Below are 23,915 nucleotides of genomic sequence, written 5' to 3' on the forward strand. Positions count from 1 at the left end.
ACTTCAGACTCAACAATCTTGACTTCACGTTTTTATTCAGTTTGCGAGGATGTTTAGGGGTTTCTTAGGCTTAATCGAGGGCTGAAATATAAGTTCTTGTTTGTCTGTGTCCCTTGGTTCACCCCTTACTGTTTCTTATGTATATCATACTGTTAAACATTGTGAATTGTTTATCAATAAGCACCATCAAGGCCGAAATGTGTGAATAGAAACCATCGAAAAAATAAAGCAAGAGGATGACATGTCAAAATTGAACGACTTTTTTAAAAAATGGTTTATAAAAAGCAATGATTAATCAACCTATATCAAAAAGGAAAACATTTGTACAAGATGTGAGGATATTTTAGTCGATTATTCACCCTCTTGTCAAACAAACTCCATATCCGCCCACCGGTTCATCTACACCCAAAATAATCCATTGACTTGTTAAAGAATAGGTATGGTTACTACAAAGAGTGAAATTTTATTATAGATTCATCCCCAAGACATGCCTGAATTTTCTGAGGGTCTTTTTGCCTGCTAAGTGTTGGATGGATCAGGTAAGAAGCCTCTGGTCAAGAAAGTACAAAGACATGAAGGTTCTATGACGATTGACCATGAAGAAGTAATGGTCAAATAGACTAAGTAACCTTGAGTGAAAGTGGTTGGTTGATGGAAAGCTCCGAAGCTCTCCTTGTTGACTCGCCCTGATCATTTTCAATTCATAAAAATAAAGGTAAGCTATTGGCAAGGTTGGACCAATGCTAATCCAACGAGAGAAAATCGAATATGAGGAAATTGTAGGAATCATTGTTATATTGGAGGAAAAAATCATGTTTAGTCAGCATTTTCGCAAGAGTTCACTGGCCAGTTACCAATGAGATGGAATTCGAAGGCCCAGGCTTGCACTTTAATCAATATGAGGCCGACAAATGATGCCCTAGATGATGATGAAAGCCTTTGGGATCAACGAAGGCTGTCACGAATCCAGCGCGAGGGAGCTTCAATGTCCTGGATCAAAATAATCTTGCAGAAACTTGGACGGCTTTGACAGATCGGATCACGTGTTTTCCTTTGAAACTTGATACTCATGTGGGTAAAGCATTACAGAAATCCTCCAAAGGGTGGGAAAAGTGCTGACACACTCCAAGCTTATCGACAGCATTTACAGGTGTCGATCGTCAAGAAATATTTTCGTGTTAATATGTACTCCTCTTTGTAATTAGTCAAGTCTGTACTCTACTTAAAAGGATGGGCGAACTAACATGGAGCAACAGATTTCCAAGTAATTGCCATTTTAGTTACGATTGAAACCAAAGGAATTGCAATGATGATTATTGGCATTCTAGTCATTTTGATTCAGAAATGTCAAATACAAATTATTATTATTATTATTACGTACATATTCGTCTGCCATTTATAGTAATCATCTGTGGAATAAGGTCAGAAAATATAACAAGAACTTTTGTTAGGCTGGATGAGATTGGTGTAGAGGTCCAAAAGTGTGGAAGTAAAACCATAAAAAAACAAGTTCAATCCAACATTGTGCGTTGGGCTAGGGTAATTGTTTCTCTTAGCCTATGACTCTACTGAACGTGTACGTATATAAAAAAAAAGCTGAATGTGTTTTCCCACGAAATGCTGAAAACAACACAGCAATTGCATATCCCTAAATCCCAGACTTACGTTGAGTTCATGTAGTAGTAAACCAGAGGATTGACGATTGCATGCGACATTGCCAGCCAATAAAAGGCCAGAAAGATGTGCTGAATCCCTGTCATATTACTCAAACTGGGATTATAGTACAAACACAGGAAATAGAGATGATAGGGCAACCAAGAGAGACCAAAGATCACGGTAAGTACAACTAACATCTTCACAACCTGGAAGCGAAGAAAAGGAACATGAATGTATGTAAACAATGAATTAACGTTGCTTTCACACCCTTATATAGGAGGCAAACAATCCTGTCATATTGGAACTCATTTCCGACAACAAGCGCCAAAGCTATTCATGGTTTCCACTCACAGAGAGGCCTAGCAATTCTGGGAAAAGAAACTACTTCTTCTTGTTGGATCCAGAAAGTTTGTCTGACCCAAGAAGTTGCTTGGTCGTAGAATAGTTTGTAAAGCGAAGAGGATAAGCTAAGAGAGACCAATAAGTGTAAAAAAGAAAACATATTTATGCGAATCCCTGCTTGAGAGATCAGCACAACAAAAATGGGGGCAATTTTTTTTTTGGAATTAGATACAATCATCATTAATATTGTAATGATAAGAGATAGAAGAATGCAGCGGGTTGCTTGAAGTAAGTAAAGTTAGCTTTGAAAACAATACGTGGTTTTCACGTTTCAACACTATTTGCATCTTTCAACTAACACTAGCTTTTCTTTGCTTTTTAAGAAGATAAAAACACTTGCCCTATTTTTCATCTCGTCTTCATAACAAACAGTTAATAGATGATAAACCATGGCTATATTTAGTATCATATACATCTTCTTTATTCCGAACTTATTACTAATGGAAATGAATCCAGTATTTTGTTTTGCTCACCTTCATTTTCTTCCTCCGAGCTCGCTCTATTTGTGGTGTGATCACGCCAACAACAGGCCTCCACCACAAAATAAGGCTCATATGAGTGGAACAGACCCCAATGACCAAAATGGGCAACAGGTAAGTGAGGGCCAAGAAGCATATATTGTATCTGAAAGAAAAATTCACAGAGTATATTTAATATCTGGAAAACTTCTCCACGTGGTCTGTCAAGAGTTGCAAAGATTAGTGAAAGTTTAACATCAAAATAAGTCTGTAAATTATTGGGTCAACAACTGTCACACAAACAAAAGAAATCCTACGATGTACGTAGGATCTGTTCCCTTTGGTCCGTTGATGATACGGTTTCGAAAACAAGCTTTCAAAGAGCTCATTATTTTGCGGCCAAGCTTACGAGATGTGTTGTCGCTGTTCTCGTTTAGTGATGAGTCGAAAATTGTAATTTGAATTAAAACTGAAATAGAAAAATATTAACACATGATGAAAGGGGATCACCTAAAATACTTCTTTTGCGTCTCATTAACTGGTTTTTAATACCGCCTAATAAGGAAAATATCTTTTAGTATTTGCGTTCGCCTAAGAACAAGATATTGTGTGTTCCACAATCATCTTCTCCTTCGCTCTAAAACTATTTGATGACTGACGAGAACATATGTATAATAATACACAGATAGGCTTTCATCCTGTACTACAATGATTTCTTTGTATCAATATCCTCTCATTTAGGAACGTTCATTGCACAATTTACTTTCCTCAAATATTCCAGAGGAATACTATATGTGGGCTTTGATCATGTTGACCAGAATTCTGGATCAATGCTTCACTCAATAACTAGCCAAATCCTCCAACTCTAACTCGTTGGTGGATTAGATGTTATGTGAATCGAAATCTACATAATTAGTATCCATTCTTTATTATTTTGAATTACTTGGGATTCTTTTCCCAGTAACGGTTAAGTATAAAGAAAATGTCTTACGAATAAACATGTGAGAATTCAAAAATTGAATCAAAGCTTATGCAGTTTTACATGTGTAACACGGGCGTGACATTGGGTCAAGAGCAACGAGAAGTAGTATATTTAGGTTTCCTAGTTTCAGCTATCGCTTTTCACAGAAATGCATGTGGAGAGGGAAAACCCGATTGAAGTCATAGAATACCACAACATGCACGATGGATAATAAATTATAGGGGAATTACTGTCACACCAGGGCTTCAAAAAAATGCAGGGTCTCGCTTTATCACTAGTTTAGGATTAAGTAAGACATAAATAAAGGTCTGTTTCTTTCCATGTAAGACAAGCGCTCTTATGACATAGCGATGAAATTTATGCTTTGTTATTGTTTGGGCCAATTACTACTCATTTGACCACACTTTTGGATGGGAATGAACTTGAAACCTTCCACTTTTTGTAAATTTAACTTTTATCTTTGGCACCAATCTGCATTTTTTAAACTATTCGTAGAGAAGATGAATGCATATTCTTTCCCAGCAAAGCCAACATGAGAGCGCTAAAACATTTGCTCAACACACATTTGAACATAACGTTCCCTCGTTAAAATTTGAGTTCATGGGAACAATGCTACTCTCATCAACAAAGTGGAAACCAAAGCACAAGTTAATCAATCTTTTAAAAACAATAACAACCGTTTTTGCAAAAGCGCAATAAAGCTTCATTGAAAACCAAGCAAATCAGACGATGAGTCGTCGAATCTCAAGTTCCCAAAGGACATTGCTCAATTGATTAGAATGAATAATTCATTAGAAAGAATCTCAACTTACATATGATCTTGGTATGAATCTCCTGGCATGCCATCAGGCCAAACCATCACGCAAACATATCGGTTCTTCGAAATCAGCACCCTAAAACAAGATTTCTTGGCATTACGAGATTTGCTCTTGATATCTATTTTCAATACATCTGTTTGTCCAAACTGCCTCCATATTGGACCACAATGACGAAAATGTGGACCATTTAGGTCTTGGAACGCATCAAGAGGGCGCATTATCTAATTTGGCAGATGGCAATGAAACGAACTCCAGATGTGTTTCTCTTACTTTGACGAGAAGATGATGGCCGGCAAGGCCAGGATGAAGCTCGAAACCCACATGACCAGAATCGAGGATCCCACGCAATATTTGGTGCTTCTAGCCTTCAAAGGCCATACGATGGCCTTATATCTGAAACATGAACAAAACTGAGGTGGTTTAGGAACAATCACGCACGTCATATGCCACACAAAAGGTTTGAAGTTTCATTTTGGAGACCTTGAAAGCCTTTATTACGTAACATGGCCAATTGACTTGAGGCCTTAGAAGCCTTTCCGCCTTTCATCCCATTCTAAAAGAAAAAAAACACCAACGAGTAACGCCATGCTCGCTAATGAGGCCGCAAGTAGCATCCGATTTCTGAAATTCCATACTCTGGTTAGGGAATAAAGGCACGGCTAATTAACCGTTTCCTGCGGGACCTGTTCACGGCTTCCCTCGAGTAGGTAATTATTAGGGATGAGAAATAGCATGACTTTGGGAAAATATGTTTAGGTACATTATGATGGCTCTTACCTGTCAATCGACATGGCAGTCAGATTGAGGACACTAGCAGAGACAGTAACGATGGCTAAGAAGTTGTTGATCGTACAGTGAGCAGCTCCAAAGTCCCAGCGATTGTCTCGCATGAAGATGTAATTGAAGATGCAGTTGAAAGTGGCCATCAGGAGATCAGAGAGGCTCATATTAGCGATGAACGTATTGGGGATGGTTCGCATGCAACGATGAGCTACAAATCGAAGTCAAGAGAGAGCGATATAGGTCGAGTGGCACAATCCTTTGTTGAACTACGTAGAGCGAGTGAATGTTTTAGGAGTGAGAAGTAATTTGAAAAAAAGATCTAACAAGATCGGCCTAGGTACACATCTGGAATACGCTTCACCCATTTGGGCTCCAATGAGTTCAGCAGGTTTGAAAAAGGTCCAACAAGTCCAAAGATGTATTAGGAACATTAAGGACATGAGAGAGCTCTCATATTGGCAGAGGTTAAAAAGGTTGGGATTGTACAGTATTCAAAGAAGGTACGAAAGGTATCTGATATTGTACGTTTTCAAAAGCATTCATGAGCTCTGTCCCAACCCAGGATTTAGGGTCAATTGTGGGGACCGTAGAGGCTTCATGTGCGTTTTGAGAGCACCTTTTAGCCCTCGAGAATCCAGGCTAGTTAAAACAATGAAGTCCAACTCTCTTCTTTCCCGGGCTCCTTCATTGTTCAATTTGCCTCCCTCTAATATTCGTAGGGAATACGTAGGCCTTATTGATCCGGTAGCATCTTTCAAGTCAGACTTGGACAAATTTTTAGATAGCATTCCAGATCAACCCAATATTCAAGGACTAGCTCGGTCTGTCTACTCAAATTCGTTGGTAGACCAAATATCATATAAAAATTGAAAAGTAATAGTTAGACGAATTATAACCTTTTCTTTTAATGGTACTGGGGATAGCATTCTCTGTAGCGGTTAGAAAAGCCCGTGAAAAACCAAACCAAAAAAAAATGTGATCTTAAATTTAACAATTACTGGAATATGAAATTGGCATAGTATTTCAAGGCAATTTACTAATCTAGTTGTATGCCAAAAATGCCTTCTACCCTTGTTAACAATGCATAAACCCCAATATTTAGTCAATGAATTGAATGACTTATTAGAAAAAATGAAAACTGATTATACCCTTGAAATTCATAGGCCAATATTAAAAAAGTATCCATCTGTTGAGCCTTGATATTAGACTCAATCCCAAGTTGTTTGCGTTGAAGGCTCGCAAGTGTCGCTTTTGGTTCATAAAACACTAGTTCGTAACAGAAAATGTAACCTTTAAATTACACAATGTGCAGTCGTGCTCTAGAACACGTCTGGTTTTATTCTCCTGTACGGCTCCAAATCTCTCGATTAATTAGCTAATCTCCAAGCTTCCGAATCAAACGTGAGACAAACCATATAGTACGTTGATGGAGGAGTTAAAAATGATTTAATTGTAATGAGAAAGTGGGTAGGTGCCCGAAGTCTGAGCCTGATGTCTCTTGAAGATACTTCAATAGATATGAATGAATAGCATTGATATCTGTACTATACGAGGATGCAAATCGAGGATATGTTAACCGTGGTTCTCATGTAACTCAATTGTCCTTATTCAATGGCTCGTCAGTCGAGACATGCACGGATAGCTATACTATAGTTAATACATTAATATCATGAATATTTTTGGAACGACTTGGCTACCTCACGAATCCGTCAGTAAATCTCCTTCATCGTAGACTGCCACTGTGTATAACCAATCAAAAGATAAGCTGGAAAAATTTGGAGCTCATACTGCTCGTAAGCCCTTAAACCAGTTCAAGGTTGATTGATCAGAAATCACAAGACAGCCAACAGACCTAGCCTTTGTATTCATTCTCATATTTTGTTACTTGTGCCCTTCGATGTGGTTTGTACTTATCGGCATTTATGATCATCGGAGAGTTTCAGGGAGTCCATCATTAGCGAGTCATGAGCTCATATTAAAATGAATGAGATGTGATCTAACCGTATTTGCATTGTATGAATGTCTTACAACAACTCCTCACAATAAATCCCTTAAACAACAATAATGACATAATTTTAGACCAGGATCTTGACAAAGCTGTCTGGTCTCGGCCACGAACTTCTAGAAATATGGACTGTGAACGAGCTTCCTCTTAGTCATAGCAACTCTAAGCCATTTTTCGAATTAAAGTAATAAAATAAGAAACGCAGACCATCTCAATTGAAGACAAGTCATCTTTATTTTATTTACCTGTAGAGTGGTTCGTTTCAAAGTTATGTTGTCAAAAACTTATGTGGCTGACAAAGAGCAGGCCGAAAATTCGAATTTTATGTAGTGTTTACAACATAACTTTGGACTTATTTCCTGAGTTCCCTATGCATAGTTTTGGGCTCAAATTGGGCCAAGTTCATCCATTCAACCAGATCTTGTAGTCGTATCAAGCGCTTATTTGGAATTAAGTGAACAGTTTAAGAGCTAAAAAATCCTTCCGTTTGCAGTCCACGTCTCTAGAAGTCCTTGTCTCGGCGAACATTCCACCTGTGTAAAATCAAGAACAAGAAACTGGAGAACCTCTGGGGGAACTATACAAAAAGGCCATCACCTTGAAAGCTACTCTGGAGAAGTAAAGAAAGACCATGAGGGGCAAAATGAAAGGGAAGCTGATTGGCCAGTCCTAGTTCCTGTCCATGGATGAGACTTCAAACAGCCTGGCCTGGGTTTAGCACCATCAACAACCTGACTGCAGCAGTGGGTTTATTCACTCAGTCCTAACTCAAAAGAGATTGAGGCGGTTCCACACCTACTCCATTGAGAACGACCTTTTTCTAGAATCTCCCTGACGATGGCAAGTCCATCGGAGTTTTCAAGGAGCTCTTTGAGGACTCAGAGATCTCCAAAGACCTCGCCATGATCAAGGCCAGCTTCGTGGTGTTCAGGGAAAGCCTTACTCTGTTGGAGGAAGAATGCCTTTGAGATCTCAAAATCATTGCCAGCCTCAGTTGTGCTCGTATGACATCTGTGGATGTCAAGTGGGCATTGAGCACCTTCAACGATCTCCTCTTAAGCAAGAGAAACCCCCTCACAGGCAACGAAATAAAAGAACAAATGTTCCATCCATTACTTTGGATGAAAAGGCCTTGGTCAGACTAAAACTTCAGTAACAATAGTTAAAAAACCCATTTAAATCATAAATTGTATCAGTTTTATTAGCACTTTCCTTTGAATTTGACATCTTTTCCCCAAACTTGCAAATTGTCCACATATTTTGCTTTATTGAAGATCACTACTAATAAGCCTTCAAACGCAATTTGATTTGGATAGTACAACCTGCAAAATAACACTCCAATAATAAAAATCAAATCTAACAACCAATCTTAAAAAAACAGCGTTTTCGATAAGGCATAGCTTGAATGATATTTCAAATCACATCGCAAAAAGTCACGTACTGGGGTCTATTTCTCTATCAATATCTATTTCTTAAATCCAATTTGCACACACCTTTAAACTCTTTACAATAACAGAATATAATGAGATCCCTCTTGTTCGTACTTTTATCCTAGCAATATCTTCACAATTGTTCCACTTCTGATTGAAATGGTCCAATTGTTCCACCCTTGTTCCTAACAAGTTCTTTTGTTTGACAAGAACTATTGTTTAATGATCCAACATTTCAAACTTACCGATGATGATCCAGAGTACGATTAGATTCCCGATAATGGCCACTGAAATGATGGATATGAACATCATGTCCCACAGGATTCTGACCCAGAGCTCCATGGTCATGCCACTCAAGTCATCGGGATTCGGGTTTGGTTCACTCATGACTGATTCTTCGTGCCATGATCCAGTGACATTTCGCTCTTGAAAGTCGGGCAAAGGATCACCCTCCGAATCATTTCTCGATTCCAAGAAAGACGCCATCTTGCAGTTGTCCTCTCTTTGTGTGAAGGTCGGGATTTCTTATCTCCGTTGATTGAAATCAGAACAAGTTGGTTGTAAGTTCCAATCTTGCTTTGATTGACCTCTTGCAAATTTAGAATATGCCTCGTCCCTTTGGGCTTTTTGTCATTCTTGTAGGTACATGGGGAGTCCTGCAAGAGAATGTGGGAATGGAAAACTTTTGAGCCTCACTTTTTGAGCCCACGCTCAAGTTAAGACTCAATCATCACTATTGGCGAAGTTTCTTGGGAGCTTTGGAGCTTCAACCCGAGGCCCGGAGGATCCATAAATGCTCAAATCAGCTTAACTTAAAAAGACAAGAGCCTCATTGGATCGGAATTGAATTGAGTGATTAGGAGAACCAATTCTACAAACCCAAACCTCCCATTGTAGGTCATTCACATAGGATTCTCCTATCTCGTGTGTACTTCAAAGGTAGGTGAAAACGTCGCGTACTTAGACTTGGAATAAGCACAAGTAGCCAGAAGAACTCAATTCAATTACACGTTACACATCATCGTAGGAGGAAGAGGTGTTGAAGCAATGTGAGTCCATTAGAGTAATGAGCTTTGAGTGGATCGGGCAACCGGGATATTTACTCGGCAATGTATTATTTTACTCTCACAAGACCAGGAAAACATCTGGATGGTCGTGGATTGCTAACTTCCTCCATCCGATTTTGAAGCTGGTGAAGATATAGAACTTTCATAAGCTCTTCGAGATTCTCACTTTTTGTCTCTCGAGTTGGAACGAAAGCGTGCTCAAACTTTTTTCTCGAGCTCTCAAGGGAGACCAATGACTTTCTACTTTCGCCACAACGACTTTAAGACAATCATAGACAATAAATAGGCCCTTCATTTCTGACATAGTGTGTACCTGGGTCCTTACAAAGGTGATTAGACATTCGCTATCGAAAGAGCGAAAAAAAAAACATTCTGAATCTTGAGGAACTCCCAAAAAGGAACCACTCACTCTCAATGTTGCTTCTAAGGTCTTGGCTAAAAGTTTATATTGAATTCGTATCAACCGATTAAACTCTTTTCTACAAAACTACTGCACAGATTCTGGTCAGGGAGGAAAATCGAACTGGTTGCCTGTTTCATGCCAGGAAACTACTCTACCCACTATGTCACGTCTCTGCCCCGCTCTTCTAATCTACAATTGTCAAATTAAAAACCTATACATCTAATTCAGAGAGCAGGCATTGAACTGTAAAGGAAGAAATTAGCTGATATTTTCGTGGCTTTCTTGACTGTTTGATTTAGAGGGCTAGTCAGAGAAACGACATTCACGAGATTTCTGAGTTTTTTTGGCTCCCTCGCGGCTGCCTGGTGTGTGCGATGGGGATCGGCTTTGAACAAATTTAGTTACGTGATTCTCAAAATCAAGTTGCCAATTCAGGGAGCCAATGAATTGATGGCTCATTTGTCTGCTTTGGTTGAAACTGAGAAACGCAAGAGAAGTCGATCAGTCCGACACCCTGCTGCCCAACTACCAAAATGTGCTCAAAGCAAAGTGTCAAGTGGCTTGGTTGGAGTGACTCTTCTCTGACAAGCCCTCTAGTTTGATCGCTTTGCCAACTCTGAGTTGAGAATTTCAAGCGACGCAGAATGTAATTGGTTCTTTGAAGGAGTCAAGCGGACAAACCACAAATATATTAGCTATTCCGACATTTAGTCAAGCTCTGGTATCAATAAACAAACGTGCCTGCCAATGTCAGTGATGCAAAGTTGGTGTTTCTAACAAGTTTAACACAGCTGACCTTTCCTCATGTAGCAAAATGAAACATGGGTCAGCTTCTCAAAAACGTGCTTGAATCCCAAAACTTACATCACTGACATTGGTACCAGCAAACAAACAAACCTGCCTGAGCTTGCCTAAACGTCCTCATTGACTCAGTCATTCGTTTGCGTTGAAATTTAAAATACTTCTTTTCATTCAGCTGAGAATGGTCTCATTTGAAAAAAATGCAACGCGTTCACTCATTTCCGAAGGGTTAATTCTTGGCTGTAGGCTCCCCATCCATATTCCAGTGGTTCATGTTAGTGGCTTGTCTATTCAAGTTGCCCATAGCAGTAATCCCTGCTCAAAGAAAGAATCTTATGGGAGACGAATTTCGCAATTTATCGGAAATCCTGAACATATTTGTACCGGAATATCATCATGAGATCAATCTGCCTGCAAAGGTAGTTGGTAAGCCACCAATGTCGAGTTTGAAGTTTGAAAACTTACTAGCCCTACTTGATAACTGTCCTTGATGATGGCTTTATTTCTGGTCCCTAGAACACAAGATATACAATTTGAACCTGCATGGTTCCCGTTGATCAACCTTACCAATACAATATTGAAGATCACACATCTTTGTTGATTCTTTAAGATCAGGCTTGTCATTATTAAATAAATAGACATAATGTCTTGATAAGATGAAAAAGCCAAATCAAAATTGTTTTAGGCGAATTGAAAGCTCGGGATATGTTTGAGTATTTTATGTTTCTATAACTGAATTTGGCTAATTTTAATACCTTTTAGTTATGTTATCGTTTTTTTTACAAGGCTGTCAATTGTTATTTTGAATCATATTGCTGTTTGCTATGGATTCAGAATCCAGTGAGAGTGCAAACCCTCAAATCAACCTTGATTCTTGTGTAGTGAAACAAAGACTGCTTCAACTCTCAAAAAAATGGATTGGTTTGGCCCTTTGATTCCTCATAACCTGGTAATGGGCGTTTTTGGGCGTAAAATTTGGATAATTCTTTTGAACCAATCTCCTTTCTGTACCTGCTAGTTCACTCAGCGAGTGGTTCTTTCTTTGAGAAAAGATGAAAAGAAGATGGGAAAATCGATGTTCGGCGTCTATAATCAGAGAGGCTTCGCTTTTGAACATGGCAACCCTATTTTGAGACTTCTGAAGCGTTTCAAAAACGATGAGTAGTCAAATCACTGCTCATCGAACCGAGGAGGTCGAAAACTTATGGGTAGCTCTTGCTCTCCTTTTTTGAAGCACCAGTTCCATATGCTTCTTCTCAGGTGAACACAACAGGAAAGCTAAGTCAGCTCCTTATTTGATATTGATGGATTACCTTTAAGATAGACTCACCCAAACCAGTCGCTCGCTCTCTAACTGGATTTGCAAATCAACAAAAAACTTCGATTAACTGTTCATTAGAATTCAGCTTAAGAGCAGAAATCAAACAAAGGTATGTTGGTACAAGTGCGTGGTTTTCAAAACTAAAGATGCTTAAGAAAGAATTTGTCAAGCATTTTCAACTAAAAACAGAGAACGGAGAGGAGCAAGCAAGCATTTTGAGCGGGTTTTTTTTGATCTGTTTCTTTTTAAATCGGATCTTTAAGGGCATTTAATCTTCAATACCTTCGAAATGAACGATTATGACCAATTCATTTCTACATACAGAAAAATGTTAACGACAAACCAAAGTATTTGAGTTGATTAGAATAGATTAGCCTCTGATGGCGGGATTCAAACCCACGCTCTCTCGGGTATCATGTCTTGCCTCTATCGTGTGCATAAGACCACTCGGCTAACATGGTTCCTAAGCAAAATTTGCACATATGTGTAGAAATAATTTCAGTTGGTTCAGAATGCTAATCAAAGAATTGGTCCAAACACCTGCTTTTAAGGCTCTTACCTCGGAGTTTAGCACTTGTACGTTAACCAGTATGAATATACACTGGCGAAAATGCTGAGCGAATCCTCATTCTGGGTATCGTCTAAGCCTTAACTTAATGAAACTTGCCTCGAATCTGACTTAAAACCTGTTAACCTACCAACATCTCTGTGGTTACTCCAAATATTAGAAGGTAGCAAATTGAACAAGGAATCAGTCCAAGAAAGAAGACAGGGCATTTATTTTTGTTCGAAATAAAGCTCTTGGAAGAGAAGCGACACTCTCCCATGCCAGGTGAGGAATTGTTTTGAATTATTACAAATGTATTTTGATAGTAGGGTGGCAGGATGGCGCTGCTTTGTGTCAAACAAAGTAGTCAAACAAGCCATCAACCCAATGTCTCCTTCAATTCGAAATTACAAAATACATTTTGAGAATCACGTTAATAAATGTGTTCAAAGTCAACCCTCATCGCACACAATTTGCGGCCTTCCAGCAACCAAAAAGAAAAATCTCAAAGTATCTATTGTTTACCAAGAGCTAACTTGGATTCTCGAGGTCTTGCAGGTGCTCTGAAAACGCACATTAAGTAGTGATGACATCAAATAGATTTTCAAAGTCAAGGTTGCCGAAAAACTTGAAAAGTGAAGCACCCAGCGACTACATCGCCGCGTAAAATGCTAAGTCTGAGCAACAGCAACCCTGACGAAAGGAAAATCAAGGTTACTTTTTGAGGCTAATTAACGGGTTTCCAACATTCCCCCAGTATTGTCATATGGCATTGAAAATGTAAATTGGCAGCCCTAGTTGCAACTTCCAGTGATTATTTATTTGGTCCCTATCAGTAACATCAAGCCTCAACGGTGGCTACAATTGTCTTCAAAACCTGAGTAGGGACAAAGCTCATGAATGCTTTTGAAGACGTACAGTTTCAGGGGGCTTTTGTATCCACTTTGAAGTGTGGAAAATCCCAGCATCATAATTGTCTGTAAAAAAGAATGTTACATATATATGGAGATGAGCTTTTGCTTTTGTTTTGGTGCTTTGAGCGATAAGAGTGAAAGTGTGCATTGTGCAGAAGTTGGTCACCCAATTTTAACTTATTGAGATCATTTTCCTTAATGCTCTCGTGGCAAACGCTTGTCAAGCAGCAAGAATAGAATGTGGTCATACTTTATTACAAGTATTTTCTATTCTTTACAAAGTGCCCATGAATATCCAAACAAAAAACAAACATGTCCAACTTGGTTCTCTTGTGGCAAGGTTATGATTTTGTTTCGACAAATTTCTATTTTGGGCAACAGTATTTACTGGAGCTTGGACATTTTTTGAATGCATTCAAGCATGAAAATTGTAAGCGTTGTCTTGAGGCGGTGGAGGTTTTAGTAAACAGAAAACAAAAGTGGTACACTTAGCAAAACGAATTTCTCGAGCTTCAAACCATCAAAAATTCTACCAGATGTGAAGTAATTCGTTTGTTGAAGAGGAGTCATCATTGATCATATGTACAGAGGAGGTCGTTTGTCGTCATTGCCGAGATTGTATTGACTTTGAACAATGAAGTACAAGTGACACTTGGTGACACCCACATCTATCTATAAAAAGAGCAATAAAACAGGATCATGGCTCCAAACAGCACAAGGGCAGGAAAATCTGGAGAACACACAAAGTATCAGCACAATTATGCTTTCTTTATTGCGTTGTGGCAAGGAGCCCCTCAATTCGGGATTCGAGAAGAAAGAAAATTTCAGTGTTATCCCCAGCAGTATGTACAATAAGAAATGAAAGCCTTTACCAAAAAGCCACCACGGAATACAAAACGTTCTCCATCAGTCTTGAAGTAAGTTGCTCGACCTTGTTTCATCTTGGCAAATGCCAATTTGAGATATAGTTCCTAAGCTTCACTGCGTTCGGCTATTTTTGTGGACTTCATGTTTTCATTTCTCCGGTTAAATCACTCGTCAATAAGATTGAGAAAGTATGTATGTACACTACTTACGTTTAACAGGTGGAATGGGTTTGAGGGTAAGTAAAAGGATAATAATTGCCAAGCATTGAACAGACTTTTTAGAACTAACATTTGCTGAAAATTCTGGACTCAATGGTTGATGAGATAATTTATGTCGGCAGCTTTTACACAATCTGGTCGAGGTGAAGGGCAACAAATTGGACAATTTTCTTTAACTGGTTTGAGTCTTCGAGAACATGAAAATGCTTTCACGGCGCAATTGGGACTCTTCGTTAGATACTACCATTCACGACGCTTTTGAAACGTGTTTTTTGCAATCCTCTTGCATTGCCCGTATGTTATTGCAGGGACACCTTAATCGAAATAATTTCATTGAAACCAAAAGCATTTTGACTCAAAATTGCGCTACATGAAAAGTTCTTGAAAAGTAAAAAAAAACCTTCAAATTGCTTTTGAAGAAAATAAAATCTCGGGCCTCGATATTCTTCTTTTTTAATATCTTTCCTCCTTCGATTGTCGCTAAAAAGGGCGACATAAAAACAGGCACACAAAAAATCGTAAAGGGATTTTGAAAAACACGCCGACAATGAAAATAGCACACACCTAGATTACGCAAACAAAGAAGAGCACACAGAGAAACAGAATTTGGCACTCACAACTTTATTTTGACACAGTACAAATTTAGAATTATTCGTAATTCAATTACCAACGCAAGTCATCTTCAATATTCGAGTTTGAGATGCATTATAACAAAAACCTATTTTCCTTTAAGTCTGATTTAAATTTCGAAGTAGAATCGAACAAAAAAATATCTGGTTCTACTCAACAGATGGCAATAAGCTTTTTTTAAATGTGTTTTTGCAAAAGGCGTGCATTATTTTCAAAACAAGCAAACATTTAAGAACACTGTCGGACCCTTTTTCAGATCAGCGTTGCAAATTAGAAAAAAACACAGATTCAAACGTTTAATAGAAATAAGGGATTTTGGCCCCAAAAAAACGGAAATAATTTTTAAAACGTTTCAGAGATTTTCAAATATAATATTCAGTAAAAAATATGAAATATAATATGACTTTTCTCTGAGCTCCTCAAGTTTGTTTGTTCGCATATGGACGAAGCAGAGGGCGCCATTCAACACGCTGAAAAGCTCTATACAAGTAAGAAAAACGAAGAGCATCAGAAGAGAGAAGGTCCAGATATGAAGTGTGGTTTCCCTTGGGTTGTGTACGCATTGACCTTGGAGCTTGTGAAAGGGCCCTTTTCGTTTGAAATAAAACCAAGATACTTATTTCTTCTCATTTCCTATGTTTGCCCACAGCTACCCAGCACGACTGCCTTTCGTTCTCGTAGAGTTATAGTTTAGGCCTCTGTAGGTAGCTCCTATCTTAGGGTTGTTGGGGCACTTTATTCCGCAAGGAAAGGTGAATGGGCCTCGGGCCTTTAAGTTCTTCCACTTCTCCGTCGGAAGCAACGATTTTGCATTTTTGACAAAAAAGAAGCCCCAATCGAAGTTATCGTTTTTGGTATTGTGTTCACATTTGTCAATTGAGAACTGTTGTTCTCCTCTTTTTAATTTGCATTCGATAAGTGTTTACCCTTAGACGTGATTATTTATTTGATCCCATCAGTACTAACTAGAGGGCTTGTCACTAGCCCTCTAGTACTAACCGATGTCCACGAGAAGTTTTTAGACAATTGATATGCACACTCACTTCCCACAATTCATCCGTGAATTGATCAAAAACGTCAATATCGATGTGCTCACATGAGCATTGTATTTTCCTTGGAATCGTGGATTTCGAGACCTTTATTTTCAGTGAACATAATGATGGCGAAGTTAAGAAAAGATGTGCGGTGGAAATCCCCCCTTGTTTTAATTAGTTCTTAAGCATTCCAATTACTTGGTTGGTTCATGTTTCACCTGAAATTAAAGAAAAGGTCAAACAAAATTAGAAATATTTATGTACATTCCTAGACACCTACCCAAAGATAACAATATCACGACTTTTAAGATGAGGCAGATTTCATAAGAACTTATCTGAAACAAACGTTTTGTATTTTGAGAGCAAATTCAACCTTTTGAAAGGTTAAGGAAAGCTCGCTTGACTAAACCATGGTTTTCAACCTTTTTTTGCTCTTTTCGTTCCAGTAATCAATTTATGTCTACTTTTTCATATTGCTCTGGCAGAGAAAATATCAAACCTAGGTTATATATATTTTCCTCAAATGTGTTATACTGGCAAGGTCAAGAATGGCAAACGAAGAATTAAGAAAATTGAACTGATTAAACTGTCAAAACGTCAGGTTTTACCTCCTCTGTTTTTGAAGGCTGGCCTGAAATTTGAGCTTTCATGCCAAACTTTATTTCAGCCTTTTGCACGGAGGCTTATCATTTCGAAAGCTTGTTTTATACAGAAAACGCTACTCAAATTGCCTATGAATGAAGTTAAAACGTCAAGCCATGGAGGCTGCATAACTGTAAAATGCGTGTCAATTTCGAAAAAACAACGTAAATTAAAATTAACGTCTTTGTCATGGTACTAAAATGCTGTTCGGTATCTTTCAACTATGCCTCAAGACATACGTTTTATGAAAAAAATATGCATATTGATGCCCACTTTTCGTATTTTTGTATTTTATTTTTGGGCATTTGTGTGCTCACTATGACTCATAAAAAGTCCTGAACCACTGGATTATAGATGGGAACACTAAGGTGGAAAACTCTCATTCTTGACTCGAGCCAAACATAAAGCAATTTTGAAGCGCGTGCAGCTCAATCTTTTGAGAGGTCATGTTTGTATGTACAATAAAGAAACCTTTTATGTATGTTAAGGAGTAATCAAGTTGGATGATAGATTTCTTTCACCGGTAAATGGGCTGAATCTGTAATTTCGATAAGTCCAAAATGACAAGTGAACACCCTTGAAATAAGTCGAGACCTTAACAAACAGCTGTTGCTTCAAGGAATTGAATAATTCCATTTTGTAGTCTGGGCCCGTTCCTCTATACATGAGACTGAGATCAAGCCGGCATAATCGTACATTTTAAGTTGCAGCTCAATTGAGAGTCTCCATCAAAATGTATACCACCTCTAGCCTCAGTAAACAGTGGTGCACAAAAAGACTTGGCTAGCCCATGGATATCTAGACTTAAAAAGATGTCGGACGAGCGACCACTCGGTTGACCAAACAGCACTGGCGATGGTCTATTGGGAATTGGTAACAAAATATTTTCTTATTTTTTTTTCGACATACAAATGGTCTTCTAGTGTCCAAGAAAACAATACCTGAATACCTGTTTTTTGCTGCTGTGTTATCAGCTTTCAGATGGCACAACATTTAACTAAATCATTGATTATTATTTTTTTCTTATAGATGAAATGTTTTCGGTTTTCTACCCAATGCAAAGGAATAAATACCTTAGAAGTTTGCAAAGTAGCATAATATGGGGTAAGATTTTTGGTCATGCAATGAGTTAGAATTCTTTCTCGGGCTCCTCCATTGTTTAATTTGCTTCCCTCTAATATTTGTAGGGAAAAGGTAGGCCTTATTGATCTGGTACCATCTTTCAACTCAGACTTGGACAAATTTTTAGATAGCATTCCAGATCAACCCTACATTCAAGGACTAGCTCGGTCTGCCTACTCAAATTCGTTGGTAGGCCAAATATCATTTCAAGATTGAAAGGTAATAATTAGACGAATTATAATCTTTTCTTTTAATAGTACTGGGGATTGCATTTCCTGTAGCGGTTAGAAAAGCGCGTGAAAAACCAAATTTAAAAAAAAAACCTTACTCAAAAATGAGCTGAAATGTGACACTCTTGGTTTTGGATTAGACGAGTTTAGTTGTTTGCATAAAAAAATTATTGCCTTTAGCCTACACAACCATCTTTCAGGAGAAGTACTCGAAGTATACCAAGGGTATTTCTCCTTTAATGTTTGATTCAATCAAATATCAATTAAGCTGATAAACTGTCCTTGATGAGATGTCTAAATATGTGCTACATGAACTTACATGTAAACCACGCCATATGGTAAGAGTGTGTCTAGCTTAACAATTAATAGTGGTTGTGGTCAATGTGAAATTGCCTTTCAATATCAAAGCCATTCAATTGCTTTGAAGAATAACACACCCAATGGCTTGGATAGAATGAAATGATCAGTGATTTTGCAAAAAGCCAATGAATCCATGTGTTTCCTTATCCCTGGTCTTACTAAAACCCATACAAACAACAGAAAGATTGTCCCCAGGTGTTCATCTTTTTGCTAGGAAAATCTCGTTATGAAATAAGCTTTCTTTCTCTAAATTGTTGAATTCCAAATGCAAACTTCAGCTAATGGCAAGTCTCAATCATCAACTTCTGGAGCGGGCAATAAACTTCACCTGAAATACTTCATCTTGTAGAAAAACAAACTCTGTTCAACATAAATGAGCATGATACTTGTACAAATACCCATTTTGAAGTCCTGCCAAAACCCTAATTGTAGCTGACAATGTTAACCATTCTGAGTCAACAAAGCAAAAGAGACACAAAGCTATAAGACCATATGAATCATATAAAGCTAAATGGAAAGAAATGAGGACAAAAAGCCTCGTCTAACAAACATCTGATACTCTTTCTTCTTACCTCCAAGTGCTAATTACTTTTTCTCATCAAAGCCTGTTGAGAGTACATGTAGAGTGCTGACTCTATTGGATGATATGTCCTTTTTCATTCCAGCTTCCTCAATGTCCTTAAAAGAAATTGTAGATGAACACCACTCACTCACCCACACACCCACAAGCTAAACAAAAGTGAGGCTTTGATGGGAAGAATTGCAATTCCACGGCTCACTTGAGGACAGTTCCCTGGGGGCTACTGGCAAATACATTCAAACGGAAACAAGTCACATATCTGGCCTTCTCAATATCGAGATCACGAATGAGCCGCTCCACGTTCCCAGAAGTCAATTCCAACTACACGCAAACGGACGGACAGACAGACGGCGATGAAACGGACCGAGCAAAGAGAACAGAGACGTCCAATTTCAGAGCCAGCCATACTCGTAGATGGATGGATGGATGGATGGATAGAGCAAAAGGAGGAGTACGAGCAAGAGAAGAGATCGAGAGATCCATCTCTGTTTGAACACCGCTCAAGAAAGACGTGTCTTTGGCATATGGCAAAAAACAAGCCTAAGCAAGAACAAGGCAAAAGTCGATCTTTCGAAGGCAGACATATTGGTCCGAAAGAGATCGAGAAGTGCAAACAAGGAAGCATCAAAGGGGTCTAAAGTGGGGGGAAATCTATTCCAGAGAAGATCTTTATCCAAAACCAGAAAGCCAATGAAAGCTCGTTTGATGTTCAATCCGTTTAAAGGACGGCACCTATGGTAAAAGACGGTCTTAAATGCGTAAGATGTGAACTGATGGTATTACCATGAAATCAAAATCAGTTTTACCTTTCGTTAAAATTCAGGTTACAAACTGAACATGAAATATTATGAGAAGTCTTTTGTGTTTAATAAAGTCAAAATTAATAATTATCTATTCAAAACCGTACTAGTTGCCGATCTTCCGATTCCTTCCTAAACTTCCGGTTCAAGGTAATAGTGAATTGTTGACGATTAAGTTGATCTCGAAGTTATTGCCTAAATCATGATGAATCTCTGCATTTAGAACGTTATTCACTTCAAACTTGGGCTTTCTTCAATACAAATCTAAAGTTCAAATTTTAGCTTGGCCAACTTTTTGGTGAGGATCATGCCATTTGCTTGTATTCATAATCATACTATTTTCGTTGGAATCGACTTTCATCCGAAATTTCAACTCATATCTGGGGATTACGACATTGGGGAACAAAATGTGTTCCGGTTAATTACAGACCCAAAGGCATTTCCTCGTCTCCAGAGAAAGTAGGATTGTTCAAATCTAGAAGATACGTTGTGCTTCTCAAAAAGACCAAGCTATGCAAAACGCATTTAGATTGTGGATATAGATTGTGGTCAGTTATGTTATGCAGTTGAATCTTCATGTAACATTTCGTCTATAGACGGCGCCTTAAGATTGAAAACTTTAACAAACATGAACCATAAATAATTTTTGAATGGGTTCCGCACCCACTACAGAAGCCACTATGATCTTGTGAAGTTATGGATTCAAATAGTTTCCTTGCTTATCCTAAGGAAAAAATGGTTCGAAACAAGAAAAGCAGTGTTTTCGGCCTTAGGTAGCTTCAATAAGCATTCAGTAGATGGTAAGGACAAAGGCAAGAGGGTCACTCAGAATTAATAATGCCTCAGAGTTACCACAGCCCTTTTTTCCGAGGATAATTGACCTGGTCCGAGGTGATCATTTCGTATAACTGACTCCGATCGAAGAGAAGGAGGTTGTGCCCAAACAACTCAAATGTACCTGCATAGCAATTAGGTATCACTTCTTGATGGCTCCATGTTTGGCCCTTCGGCGCTGTAATCACTTAGGTCTATTGCAGACTTGATACCAGACCAGTTTATGCATTAAAAAAGAACCGCATGGGTGCTCAAAATATACATGCAATACAAACGAAAATGAGAGGTTGCACATAATCTTTCTTAACCTTGAGGAGCATTCTTATGAGAATGGGCCTATTGTTGCAACTTCATCTTGTTCATCATCTGTTTCTGTTCATGTGCTCAGTAATGCTTCATGTATTTGAAAGAGTTTTCTTCGATCATCAAACCAGATAAGCTATGTTATCACATTATAGAAAAGCACTGAGTGCTTTTTGAAAATCAGCATGCATTTTTTCTCGAATCTTCAGCAGGCCTTTCCGATCTACATTGAACTCAAGTCAACGTTGAGTTGAGAGTTGCTTCAACCATTGTTTGGGCACAACCTTTTTGCTCCCATCAGCTACAAGTTTCTTCCGGCAAGTTGAACAAAAACGCAATGGAGGTAATCCCGACATCTTTGGATGTCCGCCTGAACTGAGACTGACTCCTTCCGTTTCCGTTTCCGTTAAGTGTTTCCGCCATCTTGATGAAAATTACGATTTGAGCCCCATAACAACAAGGGTCGACCAAAACTTGCATCTATTTATATGTGGTCTTTTTTTTAAAGTAAATTTGCATAAAAAATGACCTGAATTTGCACCAAAATTTGCAAATAAACTTGTCAAAACACAGGTACTGACTAGAGGGCTGTAGAGACTATTTCTACCTTCCAAATCAAACAAAAGTCAATGAAAAGAAAAATTCTGTAATCATTATCCTCAGCACCATAATTTGAACCTGCTATACCTGGAAACAAGAGGCTAGCTGTGATCCTGTATTGATTGAGTATCTGCTCCCGAATCCTGTTTTAATCCCTGGCTAGCCAAGTTCGAGATTCCTTGTAGTAGTATTTAAGTTGCAGAATAAGTTGCTTCTTGGACAACTTAAATGGGCTGCCAACACTGCCGTCGTTCCCAAGGGTGAGGTAAAAAATAATGTTTGTTGTGACGACAAGGCGGAAATATCCCTCAATTAGGACACCCGTCATCAGATGTCAGGCCAAGCGAGAGAGCTGCCATCTGATTTTTTGACAAACGAACGTACCTGTGGAGAGGATTTTTGCTTTGTTCACCCTTCCCCTCAGACCAATCAGCTAACCCAGCATCTTGTACCTGCTTGACAAAAAAGATATCTGAGTTCAGCAACAGCACATTGATATTGTAACAATGGAACTATTACTCAACAAATTTGTTATTAAGGTTAAGTTTTATTACATATTAGAGCTAAGATTTCACTATTTTCAAGTTTATTAAAAAGAGTGGCAGGCCAATTTCTTCCAAATTTTTCATCCATCTCCCGGCCAGGTACTGATACTCCCTGGACACATGTTAAGATGTGTCTAATTATCTTTAACAAGATGTATGTTGCACAAACACAATGAGTGTTAACATAGTGTATCTCCAAAAAGTGCAATGGATGTGGAAAATGGATGAATGGAATATATATGCAGGCGGGCAAGTTTTAATGCATTTGCAACCTACTGTGCACTATCGTGTCAAACAGACTTCAAGAACAAATGCGGAAAACTTCAATCTCATAATTTTCTCCCCAAAATTGACCAATTTTCTTTAAAAAAAGTCACAAACTTGTAGGGGACCCTGTTGATCCGCTAACATGACGAGTCGGTAGATGGTAATAGGCTAGTTCATTGTACGTGTGAATCAGTATTTATAGGGAAGCGGAAAACAAGTGGAGGGCGGCATGGAGTACCTAAGTAGTGGAGAGGAAAGCTCGGTTGAAGTAGGTTGAAGAACGAACGTCTTCTAGCGAGGTTTGGTAGAGCTATGCGTTATCAGGAGTGATCACACGCAATCCCGCTGAGAGTGTGCTTAATGTGCTCAATGAACTCCATCTTCATGTTCAAGCACTTGATTAGGAGGTAACGCTAAACTGAAACGTCTTCCAGTGAGGCTTCAGAAGGGCTTTTTACTCCAGTACCAGAAGATAACCATAACGTGTAGAAATATTAATATTTTTGAGCTGAAGTGGCTGAAATCACATGATAAATTGCAGCAAAATGTCAAATACTGCCGATAAAATTGCAAAGCTTGCAGATGCAATAAATTTGCAGAGATTGTTCAGCCACATCTTGATTATGCTTCACCCATCTGTGCTCCAATGAGTTCAACAGGTTTGCGAAAGGTCGAACAAGTCCAAAGATGGGTTATCAGGAACATTGAAGGGATGAAAGAGCTCTCGACTTGGGAGAAGTGAAAAAAGTTGAGATCGTGTAGTGTTCAGAGAAGGTACAAAATGTACTTGATCGGATCCGACAGGGTCTCCAAATCCGATCCAAAGTGATGTTTTTTAATCCAAATCCGAAATTGTTTTCCCATTCTGACCGGATCCGAATCCAAAATTTTCTGCTCGATCTGAATACAAATCCGAATTTTTTTCGGATCCGAATCTAAATCCGAACCCAAGATGTATTTCCTTAATCCGACTTTAATATGAAACATTTTTCAAAATCTGACCCAAATCTGTTTTTTTCACCCAATTGACGAAAAAGAGGTCATTTAACTTTAACCCAATGTGCCTTTTTGCCACTTAAACGTTTTAAAATGATGAGATTAAGTGGAATTGGCTCAGCCAAAATATAATCTTCCTGTTGTAATAGCGTCATTTTTTGTAACAATTGTCTTAATTATATGCCTCAATTGTAGTATTATTGAAAATGATTCTGTTATCAAAATAGTGTAAAAGTTGTGCTTTAAAAGGCTTGATTTGTTGAGATATCCTAATTTTATTTTTCCTAATATTGACTGTAT

The 23,915-nt window shown here is 38.4% G+C and overlaps 1 protein-coding gene across 4 annotated transcripts in view; it reads right to left on the reverse strand.

Moving 5' to 3' along the window:
- LOC131890387 (tachykinin-like peptides receptor 86C) overlaps positions 1 to 19,861 on the reverse strand; it is a 21,697-nt gene extending 1,836 nt beyond the window's left edge. The window contains exons 1-8 of one of the 4 annotated variants that reach the window (XM_059239728.1): positions 19,470 to 19,861; positions 19,263 to 19,368; positions 8,780 to 9,190; positions 5,094 to 5,307; positions 4,587 to 4,709; positions 4,311 to 4,391; positions 2,532 to 2,682; positions 1,666 to 1,862 (exon numbers count right to left, since the gene is read on the reverse strand). In XM_059239728.1, the coding sequence (XP_059095711.1) occupies positions 1,666 to 1,862; positions 2,532 to 2,682; positions 4,311 to 4,391; positions 4,587 to 4,709; positions 5,094 to 5,307; positions 8,780 to 9,020 (1,007 nt within the window). In that variant the 5' untranslated portion in view covers positions 9,021 to 9,190; positions 19,263 to 19,368; positions 19,470 to 19,861. Of the gene's footprint in view, positions 1 to 1,665; positions 1,863 to 2,531; positions 2,683 to 4,310; positions 4,392 to 4,586; positions 4,710 to 5,093; positions 5,308 to 8,779; positions 9,191 to 19,262 lie in introns of all 4 variants that reach the window. The other 3 variants (XM_059239727.1, XM_059239726.1, XM_059239729.1) reach the window with 3 other exon arrangements.
- Positions 19,862 to 23,915: the final 4,054 nt, after the last annotated feature.

The sequence above is a fragment of the Tigriopus californicus genome, chromosome 11 (genome assembly GCF_007210705.1).
Source record: "Tigriopus californicus strain San Diego chromosome 11, Tcal_SD_v2.1, whole genome shotgun sequence".
NCBI lineage: Eukaryota > Metazoa > Arthropoda > Copepoda > Harpacticoida > Harpacticidae > Tigriopus > Tigriopus californicus.